Genomic DNA, 13,290 nt, shown 5'->3' with positions numbered 1-13,290 from the left:
GTCCCACAGTCCCGAGGTCACCAGCCCCGTCTGGATCTACCACATGGGATGGAAGAGGCCCAAATCCTTCCTCGCAGGACCCAAGGTCATCGGAACAATAGCCAAGAGCCCTGAGGGATCTGCAGAAATAGAAGAACAGCAAACTTCCTTCGGGACTAGGGAGAGGAGCTTCTTCTGGTCTTTACCTGGTTCCAACTTTGGATCCCACCCTTGCTTGCAATGTCCATCAGGATCACTCTGGAGCCCCCCCCCACCCCCCAAAATAGAATAGATAGTCAGAGAAATACAAGGAAAGCTTAGAACCAAACAGGAAATGATCAGCGTGGATCCACATATACCTTACTAGATAGGACACAAAGATTAGTTACTCTTCACTAGGGTATTGAAAATTTCTCTGCACTCCCCTCCTAAAACTGTTCTACACCTAAACTGTTGAGATATGACTTGTTAGAGTTATAAGCCAGTTTAGATTATCCTAAAATCTACCAAGTTCAGCAAAATTATGCTTCAACACAATAAACTGCTGAATACTAAAATGAAAACAGACACGAGACAGCTGAATAGTACCCTTTAGCCTCTTTAAGAAGTAAAGCAGCCGGTTCTGTGTATAAACTAAAATTGAAGGGTCAATGAAATAGTCACAGGATGTGGTTAAGAACTTGAACTGTAATAACGTATTGATTACTCAATACCATGTAAATTACTTCCATAATGTTGTAAATTGTTGTTAATATTGTGCTGGGGCTTCTAATTGATCGAGACAATATTCTGCCAGCTCTGCCTTCAGACCAGAGATGGTCTTCCCAAGAAACTATTGAATTTACCTGGACAATAAGATGCTGGACTCTATGCTTGGTATATGTTTGCAACGAAAGAATCTCGACTTAATTTGAACTGTAATACTGCACCAAGGTGGAGGAATCCACCATGGGGGGAGGGCACAGGGAGGGAATGGGGGAATCCCAGAGCCTATGAGACAGTGTCACATAATGCAATGTAATAAATAATTAAAAAAAAAAAGAATCTGAAGCAACCCCCCCCAAAAAAACAGTGCCTTTCAAGAAAAATAAAACAAAAATTTTTAAAACATTCTCACCCAGGTCTTTGCATCAGTTCAAGGAATCAGAATCTGTGCCACTGAGGACCTGGTCTGTGATTGGGTGAATGTCACAGGTGGATCAAGAAAAAGGAGAAGTGCTCTAGGTTCACATTGAAAACCAGCAAACAAGTTACATCCAAAATGCTTATGGAAAGTGGATATGATGTATGGGAGATGGAATCTCCTAAAATTCCCAAATTGTGGCTGGCTGGACATCTGTGCAGAGTACCTGGATCATCAATAATAAACTCCAGGAAGATCCACATGTGTAATAGAACTCGGTGTGAGACTTCCCATGCATAAAAGCTCTAAACATTCCCCAATAAGGAGCAATATTGAGACACAGGATTGGAGAGGACAAAAGCCTCATTTATCACATCACAGAGAGTTGAGACTTGAAGGTTTGCATTGTTAGATTTGCTCTCCTTTCCCTCTTGCGGTCCAACAGCATGGCACAAGGACCACAGGTGCACTGCTGAGGAGCCTCCTCATGGCCCTCTTCATGTCCCCATTCCTCAGGCTGTAGACAAATGGGTTCAGCATGGGGGTGACCACAGTGTACACCAATGAGGCCACAGCATGCTTCCAAGCAGAAAATGAGAAAGTTGAACTGAGATAGACACCAATGCCTGTTCCATAAAATAAGCAAACCACTGTCAGGTGAGAGCCACAGGTGGAGAAGGCTTTATACCTGCCACTTGGAGATGGGACCCTCAGAATGGAGGACACAATTTTAAAGTAAGAGAAGAAGATCCCCGACATAGGGAGGAAACCATACATGACGCCAGCAAGATATATGACTATGTCACTGCTGAGGGTGTCAGAGCAATTAAGGTTGAGAAGTTGAGAAGGGTCACAGAAGAAATTAGAAATATCCACTCCGTTGAAGCAAGTAACCCTCAGGATCACAAAACTCTGCATCAGGGAATCCAAAAGGCTGGCCATAAAGGACAGCAAAAGTAGATACCCACAGCGGTGAGGATTCATGATGACCTGGTAATGCAGGGGGTGACAGATAGCAACAAACCGGTCATAGGCCATCACCAACAGGAACACATCATCCATGCATCCAAAGAGGTTGAACATGAACATCTGAGTCAGGCAGCCATCATAGGAGATAACCATGTTGTGGGTGACAATGGCCACAGTCATCTTGGGAACTGTGGTGGAGATGAACCCCATGTCAGCCAGGGACAGGCTGCAGAGGAAGAAGTACATGGGTGTGTGTAGGTGGGAGTCTGAGGAGACAGCCAGGATGATGAGCAGGTTTCCAAGCACTGTGACCAGGTACATGGAGAGAAACAATCCCATGAGGAGGGGCTGCACATCTGGATCTTCTGAGAAGCTCATGAGATGGAATTCTGAGACACGTGTGTGGTTTTGTGTTTCTATATAATCTGCACTCCTTCAGGAAAAGAAAATAGTGTTGGTGAAAAGAAAACCAGGTCACCTCAGTTGCATATTTTTTCTAAAGCAACATGCGATTGTGATACTATAGCAGAAACTATAGGGTAGGTAGTAAAATGGAATTTGAGAAAATATTTTGACACATAAGTTTTAAAATTCATGATTTTATGTAGATATATTCTTCACAATGTTTGAAAATGTCCCTAATTTCTCTTATTTCACCTAAAATTCACCAAACATGTCTGAGACAGAAAAGGATGTACCTTCTTCTTTAAGAAGGTACCTTCTTCATTCAAGGAAATGAAGTAGCTCAAACACACCTTAATTTTTCTATGGTAACAGTAAGTTCTCCTGAGTTGAAATATTTGCAAATACTCTGCACTTCAAGTAAGCAAGCACTGCATTGCCTAACCACTAAATTACATTTGATTGTACAGATATGTGGGCAGTCATTCATAGGTCTCGGCCTGCTACCTGGTGGTGTGACTTATGGCTTACCTGCCCATGGCCTGAGACACAGTTTCTATGCCTATACATGGAGAGTGACCTCTGACATGACTACAGGTCAAGGGGAATACATGTGGAACATGACTCCTGACATGACCATGGAGAGGTTGAAGGTACTGACAGCAAACAACCAGGGGCTTATAGACACACTGTCTATGGCCAATGATCATGAGCCAAGGGAGGCTGTGTTTAGCAGGAACAGAGATTTTTTATTTTGATGCCTCCTCTGTGCCAAGCAGCAAATGGTGCACGGGAAAGCAAAAGCGAAAGACAATCACCCTCAAAATGCACAGCTTAGCCTGAGCGAGTGCAGTTGACACTCTAAAAACTATTGTAAGAATCGAATAAAAGAGTGAGCTTATTTTAATATGCAAATAAATTAGGCACGAAAAGCTTTTGATGGTATGTGGCAAATGAACTACATACAAAACAAGTGAATTGATTTTAAATAGCTTGTACTACGTTAAACACAAATTTCTCCCATGTTCCACAAATGTGCTGAGTTTTCATATAAGCAGAAGAGCAACACATCCTGGTGAAGAATTGTTATGCACAGTGTCCAGCAGGTTGTATTTTAGTGAATAAAATTGTTGATTTTAACAAATAATAACAGTATGTAAAATGTATTTGTCCACTTTTAGATTCATCTGTGCATGTAGGTCACATAGGAGATTTCCATTACAAGTTCGTTCGTCATTCAAGGAGCTATTAACTCAGATGACAAGCCCAGTCTCACACATACTGACAACAGTCCCCCAACCCACAGGTAAAAAATATATCAATGGAGAGGTCAGGATTTAAAATGACATCATCTCTGCATTTGACACCTCAAACAACAAAACTGTCCCTGATTCATTAAAAAGTATAAGCAGAGTTCCAGAGGCCAAAGCATCAGATATGTTTGAAGTTCATTGTTATTCCTTGTGCAGATTCTGCAGCAGAAATGCAAACTCACACCCCAACGGAGTGTCTCATTTTGAGATAGAGCGGGATGACTACAAGAACAGAGAGAGAAGGAGAAAGTGGAAGTGACATTTCTCCAGAGAGAGATCATCCCTGAAGGACCCTGTGCCTGCTCTGTGATCTTTGAGTCTGAACTCTGCCACCCTTCACTGGCTCCTGCCACCCACCATGATCTGTAAAGAAATCCCAAAGGAAGAGCACAGTGTACAGAAGGGCTCTTCCTGGGGGAAGAGAAATGAGAAATGCCTGGGTCGTCCATCACAAGACATTAACAGCCATGCTCCTTACACATTGCAATCTGGCAACCTGATAGCTTTCATTTCTTCTATCTGAGAATCTGTTAACAATTTACACAAAAGTGCTGATCCTCTGTCCTGTTGAATAAATAAAAATGTGTGCCGCATTACTTGGGAGATTACGCAGTGGAATAAAGCAAGTTACATAGGATGTAGACTCCAGAATCTGGAAATGGAAGGAAGCTCTCAGTTGAGGTCTGTGATGCTTTGCTTGCTGTCATTCTGATCCTCACCTTCCTGGATGTGCAGGGACAGTTGATGTATATTCCGTTCCTACTATCACGAAAGAAATCCCATTAGGAAAAAAAATCCATGTGAGACGAAAAAAACTAAGGATGAGTTTTTGGTTCTCACCTGTAAGATCCACGACCATAAACTTCACAACATCCTGAGCCTAAATGCTGCCTCATGGTTCTCTGCCCTCTGTCACAGCTAGTGCTTTTGTCTTCATGATGGGAAAGCAATGATTCTGATAATCCACAATGCTCCTGCCTCCCTCAGCACTTACCAGGCTGTGCTGAGTCTCAGCTGAGGCATGACCCAGAGAGAGAGCTCTGCTTCTCCTCCTCTTCCCACCATGCAGTGGTGCCTCACATTCTTTGCTCAGGATTGGAGCAGAAACAGACTCAGGCTGTGTTCTTCTCATATGGGAGCTCACAATGCTTTGGCTCATAGCACAGGGCTTCAATATCTCCACTGGCAAAGCCAAGGTCTGAAGGTGCTGGCTCATTATTTACCCTTGCAGTCCCCTTGGCGGCTCAGTGCCCAGAGCACCTCATTAGCCAGCAGCTCCAGGATGTCTCAGTCTCTGAGGACTGGCTGATACTGACGGAGGAGGGAATGGGGAAAAGAACGTGTACCTTAAACCTTGACACAAGAAAGATCACCAGTGCTCCTTTGCTGCTGCTTCCAAGTGCAGACTGTTGACATCAAACTCCCAGTGCTAGTTTTCCCAAAAGTCTAAATAAGGGACCGCTGAAACTCAAAACAGCCTTTGGCAAGATGACAAGACACAAAATTAATAAACACAAATCAATGGTGCTAGTATACACAAATAACTCAATAACTGAGATAGAAATTGTAACTGCAATCCCCTTTAAAATTGCAGAGGGGAATTAATCACAAATTCTTTGGAATAATCTCACCATTCATGTGGAAGACCATGGTGATGAAACTAAAAAGCATTTTTAAAACTAACAGAGGACTTGGGGCCCGGCACCGTGGCCTAGCGGTTAAAGTCCTCGCCTTGAATGAGCCGGGATCCCATATGGGCGCCGGTTCTAATCCCGGCAGCTCCACTTCCCATCCAGCTCCCTGCTTGTGGGCTGGGAAGGCAGTCGAGGATGGCCCAATGCATTGGGACCCTGCACCAGCGTGGGAGACCCGGAGGAGGTTCCTGGTTCCTGGCATTGGATCAGCATAGAACCGGCCGTGGCGGCTCACTTGGGGAGTGAATCATCAGACAGAAGATCTTCCTCTCTGTCTCTCCTCTCTGTATATCTGACTTTGTAATAAAATAAATAAATCTTTAAAACTAACAGAGGACCACACTAAAGTTGGAGAAACTTACCATGTTCCAGGATTGGCTAGATCAACCTCATCAAATGTCCATAATAGCCAAAGTAATATACAGCTTCAATGTGATACCAATCCAAATCTCAACAGCATTCTTCTCTGAAACAGAAAAGAAGATACAAAAATTCATCTGGAAACACAAGAGAATACGAATACCCAAATCTATCATGAAGAATAAAACTCAAGCTGGAGATTCACAATTCCAGACCTCAAGACATAACACAGAGCAGTAGTTATCAAAACAGTCTCATTGTGGTACAGAAACAGAGGTCAATGGAACAGAATAGAAACCCAGAAGGGAGTCCACACAAGTATAGCTAACTAATCTTCGAAAAAAATTGAAAACAATCCATCAAATAACCTGGTCTCTTCAACAAATTCTTCTGTTGGGACAATTGAATAGCAGCCTGCAGAGGTAAGAAGCTAGAAAGCAAGACCCCCCACCTCTCACCTTATTTAGAAATCAGCTTTAAATGGATCAAGGACCTCAATCTGCACCCAGAGACCATCTAGCTATTAGAGGAAATCATAGGAAGTACTCTCCAAGATACTTGGATGGGGAAAGAATTCTTGGATAAGTCACCAAAAATGCACTGGCAGCCAAAGCCAAAATAAATGGCACTACATGAGTTTGAGACGCTTGTGTACAGCAGAAAATCTTTGCACACTACACAAGTGATACAGGACTAATATCCAAGATTTATAAAGAGCTTCAGAAACTCATTGGCAGACAAATAAACAGCCATGTGAAGCAATGGATGAAGAAAACGAACAGACATTTTTGTAAAGAACAAATTCAAATGGCTAGTAGGCATATGAAAAAAAAAAATCTAAGGCTCCTTCAATGTCACGGAAATACAAATGAAAACTGCATAGAGGTTATACCTACCTCCTCCAGTGAGATTGACGTACATTTAGAACTACTAACACCTGCAGGCATGGATATGGGAAGAAAGGTCCTGTTTTCAGTCTTGGTGGGAGTGTAGGCTAGTACAACTATTATGAAAATCAGTATGGAGAGTGCTAAGAGAGCTGAAAATTGATCTGCTGTGTAACCCAGCTATCCCACTTCTGGGGATATTTCCAAAGGAAATGAAATCTGCATATGAGAAAGGGATCTGTAACCCTGTATTTACAGCAGCAAAATCTGCAATAGCAAAGATATGGAAACAATACAAAGAAACCATGATGCGTTTACTCCATGGAATATTACTCAGCTATTAAAAGAATGAAATTTTGCCATTTGCAGCCTAATGGGCCAAACTAGAGACCATTATGCTCAGTGAAACAAATACAATATGTTCTGCCCAACATAAGCCAATCTCCTTGCAATGTAGAAGATCAATAGACCATTTAATACTGTTTTTGCTGCATCTCAGGAGAGTTTTCTTACTTTCATATGCTTCAAGATAGTTTATTTTCTTAAATTCTTCACTGACTCATTAGTCATACAGTAGCATCGTTTCCTTCAAAAATGTTTTTTCTTTTTCATTTCTTCAGCAACATGTCAGTCACTCAGTAGCATATTGTTAACTTCAAGTTCTTGAAAATTTTCTGTTTCTCTCTCTGTTGTTGACGTTCTTTTATGGCATTTCATTTAAGAGGGGTATCATAACTGTATAATAGACACTGTCATATCCAGATTTGAAGAAACAGTGCAGTATGAATCTCCACTTCCAAATCAAATATGCACTCCCAATGTAACTATTAAATATATCTTGACAAAAGGGTGCTGGACTCTCTGTCATTGTCCATACCTACAGTGTCAGGATTCACTTAAATAGCAGGGTGATAGACTTATGACTTTTTATGAATGGCTACTGTTGTGTGAAATAGTAGAAATTAATGGGAAGAAGTGAAATGAGGAGACAGCAAGGGATAGTCCGGAGCCTATGGAACTCTATCATCAATAATATTTTTTAAAAAGATTTATTCATTTTATTACAGCCAGATATACAGAGGAGGAGAGACAGAGAGGAAGATCTTCCGGCCGATGATTCACTCCCCAAGTGAGCCGCAACGGGCCGATGCGTGCCGATCCGATGCCGGGAACCTGGAACCTCTTCCGGGTCTCCCACGCGGATGCAGGGTCCCAAAGCTCTGCGCCGTCCTCAACTGCTTTCCCAGGCCACAAGCAGGGAGCTGGATGGGAAGTGGAGCTGCTGGGATTAGAACCGGCGCCCATATGGGATCCGGGGCTTTCAAGGTGAGGACTTTAGCCGCTAGACCATGCCACCGGGCCCATCATCAATGATATTTTTAAAAGAAGGAAAAATGTAACAGATGAAATAAAACAGCAAGAATTAGCAAAAGTAATCAGAACTTAAAATTAATAAAGACAAAATATATTTTTAAATGAAGTGCTGGTTTCCACTTAAACTCAATATGTGATTCTTTGTTTTTCAATGTGTGGGATTAATCATGAAATCAAGAGAATGAGACTCTATAAAATATTCTGAAACCATTTTTTTTTCAAATTGTAAAGTGTATTTTATTTATTTGACAGGCAGAGTATATATATGTATTTATAAAATATTTATTTTTTAATTTTATTTTATTGTATTGCTGTTGACAATCTTTACATAGTTAAAAAAAAGGTTCAGGGGGTATAGGGAGGTGGGTAATACTATTATGTCAATATTGTTTCCATCATGTATCTGAGGTAAAGGGGGATATTGAGGGAGAAGCCCCACCTGGTTTCCCGCCCACCCCAAGTCCCGGATGTGGAGCATGCTCTGAGATATTTGCTCAAGTAGTTTTAATAGTGCTCCAGTTATGAATCGCTGCCAGTTTCGCTCGATGAGGTCGTCCACTGATTGATATGGTCCATCATAAAGTCTCCGTTTGCCCCATATTTCGCTGCCAACATATAGCTGAGATGAATGATTGACCTGTTCTGTCTTCTGTCCTTTCCTGGTTAGAGTTCTGAGTCCAGCAGTTCGATTGGGGAGATCTCCAAAGAAACCTTGAGGTATTCCCAGACCAGATTCTTCTATGTTCTAGCAAGCACAGGGCCCGGCACAGTCCATCACCATGATCAGCTGGTGGTTTCAATTGCTGGGTTGGTTCTGTTTTCAGTCCCGAGTTGCACTGGAACCAATGGGTGTTGCAGTCCAGTCTGGTTCTGCCCAGCACATACTCGGCCCTTGCATCAACCAGTGGGAGCTGCAGCCTAGTCGGGGCGACCCACAATAACCCCCATCAGTCCTGCCCCCTACTCTGGTTTGCCAGTATGTGTAGCAGTAGACCAGTCTGTCCCCCATCCCATTTGGCTCTTGTACTTGTCCATGGGTATTAAAGCTTAGTTCCATCTAACCAACTCAACCATCCAGCCCTCACGGATGTTGTTGAGTGCCTCTCTGTCTAGCCACCCCATCCCAGGATAGGGGCTGAAACCATTTTTGTTCTCTCACTCTCATTAGTCTCTGAAGAGAGCATTCCCTTTTATTTCCCAAGCAGTTGTTTGGTTTTAATTCAGTTTCTGGAAAACTAATGGGCTTTTACTAATTTGAATGACTCCTCATTTCTAAGCAGTGTCTCTTTGTCAAATTGCATTGACAAATACTATTGACTTTTTTTAAATTTATTTAAAATTAATATTTAGCATTATGTGACAGTTTCATAGGCTTTGGGAATCCCCCTCCCCCTCCCCCCCTCCCCTCCCCCCTGGTGGATTCCTCCACCTTGATGCAGTATTACAGTTCAAATTCAATCAAGATTCTTTCCTTGCAAACATATATCAAGCATGGAGTCCAGCTACTTATTGTCCAGATGGGTTGAACAGTTTCTTGGGGAGACCATTTCTGGTCCGAAGTCAGAGCTGGTATAATATCATCACAGTCAATTAAGAGTCCCAATATAACATCAACAGCATTTTGCAATATTATGGAATTGAGATAGTTTTGAGTAACCAGTATGTTAAAAACAACAATAACAACAACAACAACAACAAAAAGAACAAAATAACAAAAAACAAGTCCTACCCACAACCTATGCTTAGCTCATTGACATCTCAATTTTAGTTTATGCTATTGACTTTTACATATTTATCCTTAATTTTATACTTGTACTCAGTACTTTGTTATTTTATTTTCAAAAATAATGATTACACAGTTGATCAGGGTGGGAAGGGTCAAGGTTTAGGGAAAATTGGGTGAATTTGTTGCTTCCAAATTTGCCATTTCTTGTTGTTCCTGTGGTAAGGGGAGAAACAATGGGGAAAACCACTCATGACATTCCACAAATCCCAGTACCCAGGGATGAGGAACCGTCACCTTATATCAACCCAGAGTCTCAATGTGTACATATTTCTGAGGCTTCTGTCCAAGTGGCTTAGATAGTTCTAAAATGTGTTCTAAAATGTTGATTTCACCAATCTAAGGATGATGGCACCCTCCCAATGTCCATTGCCTCCATTCACCAAAATTATTTTTGTGTCTTCATTTGCTTGGGGTTGTTGTCGAATTAGTTGTTCTTCTGCTACAGCACCCAATGTGATGCCTTAATCTCATTTTACATAAGGGCCTGTGTGCACTGCTCCACCTTTTTCATTAAGTAGGGCATATTCTTGCAGGCAAGTCCAAGAAGCTGGGCCAGGTGTCTCAAGCATCACCAGATCCCACACTCCTGGGAGAGAGGCACTCTCTCCAGGACTGATAAGAGCATGGTCAGACTCCTGATACAGATGAGCCAAGGTACTTGACACACTCTTCAGATTTTTATAGGAGTAGACAGATTTTTTTTAAATGTAATGTTTTACTATACATTTCCATCGGCTCTGGGATTTCAACTCCCTCCTGCCCAATTTGACTACCACACACACTGAGAGTAGAGTCCTTCATGAACTGTCATAAGTTCATCATTCTGCTATTGAGGTGTAGCCTGACATTGCAGGTAAGGGCGATGGTGGAGACTTCAACATGCTATTTTCAAGGCAAGCTTTGCTGGGGATGGCATTCTGAGTTGACAAGTTTTTCCTTTTAGAATCTGGACTATAATACTCCACTCTCTTCTGGCAGGTAAAGTTTCCTCTGAGAGATCAGCTGTGAGCCTAATTGTGATTCCTTTATATGTCAGCTATTTTTTTATGTTCATATTTAAGGATCTTTTCCTTGTGTTCAACTGAGGAGAGCTTGATTATCACGTGTCTTAGCAAAGATAGCTTTTGGTAAACACCGTTGGGAATTTTTTCCCCCTCCTATGTGTTGTTTCCCAATTCTTTCTCCAAATTAGGGAAGCTCTCCTTTACTATTTCGTTGAATACATTTTTAATCCCATCTTCTCCTCTTGCGCCTCTGGAACTCAAACTCTTATGTTTGGTCTTTTAATAGTGTCTCTTAATTCTTGGATACTTCCTTTGCTTGGCTCAACTCCTCTTCCAGCTTTTTTTTTTTTTTAATTTCTCCGCATTGTTTCAGAAATGTTTTGCAATTCTGAGATTCTTTTTCTACCTTGCTCATTCTATTATGGGGGCTTTCCACTGACTTTCTAATTTGTTTCATTCTGTCCTTCATTTCTAATAAATCAGCTTGATTTTATTCCAGTGCTGTTATTTCCAGTGTGATATATTCCTTAAATTCCTTGAAATCCTGTAAATGCTTCTACTTGTTGTTAAGAGTTTTAAGACAATTAAAAAAAACTTTTATCTCACATTTTCTCAATGTCTTCCTCAGAAAACTGAGTTTGTAAAGGGCTATTGCTCTTTTTGGGGTAGGCAACAGTAATAGTCATTGGTCTCTCACTGATTTTGTGCTTGTTCATTGCTATTCTATCTTGGGTAGAAACTGTAGGATGCCAAGTCAGCAGTGTAATGTATTGAGCCAAAAATGAGTTCATTCCTGGCCTAGCACCAGCACAGCTCAGGGTTGTTTATCTAACCCCACAGCCTTTTCCGCAGTATGCAAAGTGGCATCCATTGTGACACTGGTGGGGATCTGAGCCATGAAATCCATCCTGTTCCGCACCTACCTGCTAGGGTTCTGTCACTCTGCTCCTGGTCGTGGTCAAATCAAGTGAATCAGCACGATGGGCAGTTCAATACCTGGGTCACCTCCTGAGATCCTGGTGGAACCCCCTTCCTATGTGACCACTGATAGCACTCTGCTCACTGCCAACATCACTGCTAGTTATAGAGTATCACTGACTTCTACCACCTGCAGTCAAAATGCATGCCACAGGGGCAGAGATGAAATTTTTTGTTGAAGACCATGCGCAGGGCATTCTTGTCCGTGTTCCTTAGGCTGTAGATAAAGGGGTTGAGCCTGAGGGTGACCACAGTGCATACCACAGAGGCCAAGGCAACCTTCTCAGCAGAGAGTGAGAAAGCTGAACAGAAATATACAACAACCACAATAAAATTAGCAAACTCTGCATCCTTAAAGCTGGTGATTGTAAGACCATCAAATTTTGAAGCAGAGAATACTAAAGGTTGGCCTAAAAGACACTAAAGCAAAGAACCCACAGAGGCAGGGTTTCATGAAGACCTGATAGTGCAGCGGGATGACAGATTTTGACAAAGTGGTCATAGGCCCTCAGTGTCAGGAGTAAATTCACCCATGCATCTGCCTCTTCAGTGGCTCAGACAGAGCAGAGGACAGCATATCCAAATGCACATGGAGGATGTGGAAGTACATCAGAGCCTCCAGAGGACACCTGGTACCAAAACAGAGGACGAAGTACAAGACAAACTGGTCAACTACCCCAGCCAATCATTGGTAGTGAATAACTGGGCAAACGGAGACACTAGGTAGACTATGGCAGCCAATTGATTCTCGAGACATTTCATCATGATTGGAGTCACGGGATTGCCAGCAATTCAGGACTATTGTGAGAAGTTCATGGTGTTGTAAATTTCTGTGTTTCATCCTGTTGATTTTGTATTGTGGCTTTTATTTAAGAGGAATGTGTGGTGACTGTGTAATGGAGGTTATCATGTCCAGAGGTGAGGATGCAGTGCAGTGTGCATCTCTACTTCCGGATCAAAGATGGGCTACTAATGAAACTGTTAGTTGTATCTTGACAATGAGAGGCTGGACTCTCTGCCATTGCCATGCAATGATGAACATGTGACTGTTTATGAAGAGCTATGCTATAGTGATAATATAGGGGAATTTGGTGGGGGGAGGGGACTTAGGGAGGAGGCAGAGGAAGCAAAAAGAGAAAGCAAGCAAGCAAGCAAGCAAGCAAGCAAGAAAGATCTGAGTTAGGCAGCCAGCATAGGAGATGATTGTGCTGCTCAGGAACCATAGTGAAGTGTGAACCCCACATCACAAAATACAGGATGCAGAGAAAAAGCGCATATGGTGTAGAGGTGGGAATCTGAGGTGACAGTCAGGATGATGGGCAAGTTCCCAAGGCCTAAGAGCAGGTACCTGGAGAGAAAAACCTCCAAGCAGAAGGACTGTACTGCAGTGTTGTCTAGGAAACCTATGAGATGGAATTGTG

At 42.2% G+C, this 13,290-nt stretch overlaps 1 protein-coding gene across 1 annotated transcript; it reads right to left on the bottom strand.

The window, feature by feature from the left end:
* Window positions 1–1,510: 1,510 nt before the first annotated feature.
* On the bottom strand, window positions 1,511–11,607 carry LOC101528583 (olfactory receptor 7E178-like). The gene is made up of 3 exons (XM_058679907.1): window positions 11,498–11,607; window positions 4,144–4,197; window positions 1,511–2,501 (listed from the first exon to the last, which is right to left on the bottom strand). The coding sequence occupies exons 1-3, from the start codon at window positions 11,605–11,607 to the stop codon at window positions 1,511–1,513; spliced, it is 1,155 nt and encodes a 384-aa protein (XP_058535890.1).
* Window positions 11,608–13,290: the final 1,683 nt, after the last annotated feature.

Source organism: Ochotona princeps, chromosome 22 (genome assembly GCF_030435755.1).
Source record: "Ochotona princeps isolate mOchPri1 chromosome 22, mOchPri1.hap1, whole genome shotgun sequence".
NCBI classification, from domain to species: domain Eukaryota; kingdom Metazoa; phylum Chordata; class Mammalia; order Lagomorpha; family Ochotonidae; genus Ochotona; species Ochotona princeps.
The sequence above is the reverse complement of the archived record's forward strand: the minus strand, read 5'-3'. Positions and strand labels throughout refer to the sequence as shown.

Bases quoted from the DNA above. Each gene is read 5' to 3' on its own strand.
- LOC101528583 (XM_058679907.1), bottom strand. From the start codon at position 11,607: ATGAACAAGCACAAAATCAGTGAGAGACCAATGACTATTACTGTTGCC. The intron at 4,198-11,497 runs GTGAGATAAAAG...CTCTTCCCCCAG, and splicing joins GAGGAAGACATTGAGAAAAT to GAAGAGCCCTTCTGTACACT. The intron at 2,502-4,143 runs GTGGGTGGCAGG...TTCCTGAAGGAG, and splicing joins GGATTTCTTTACAGATCATG to TGCAGATTATATAGAAACAC.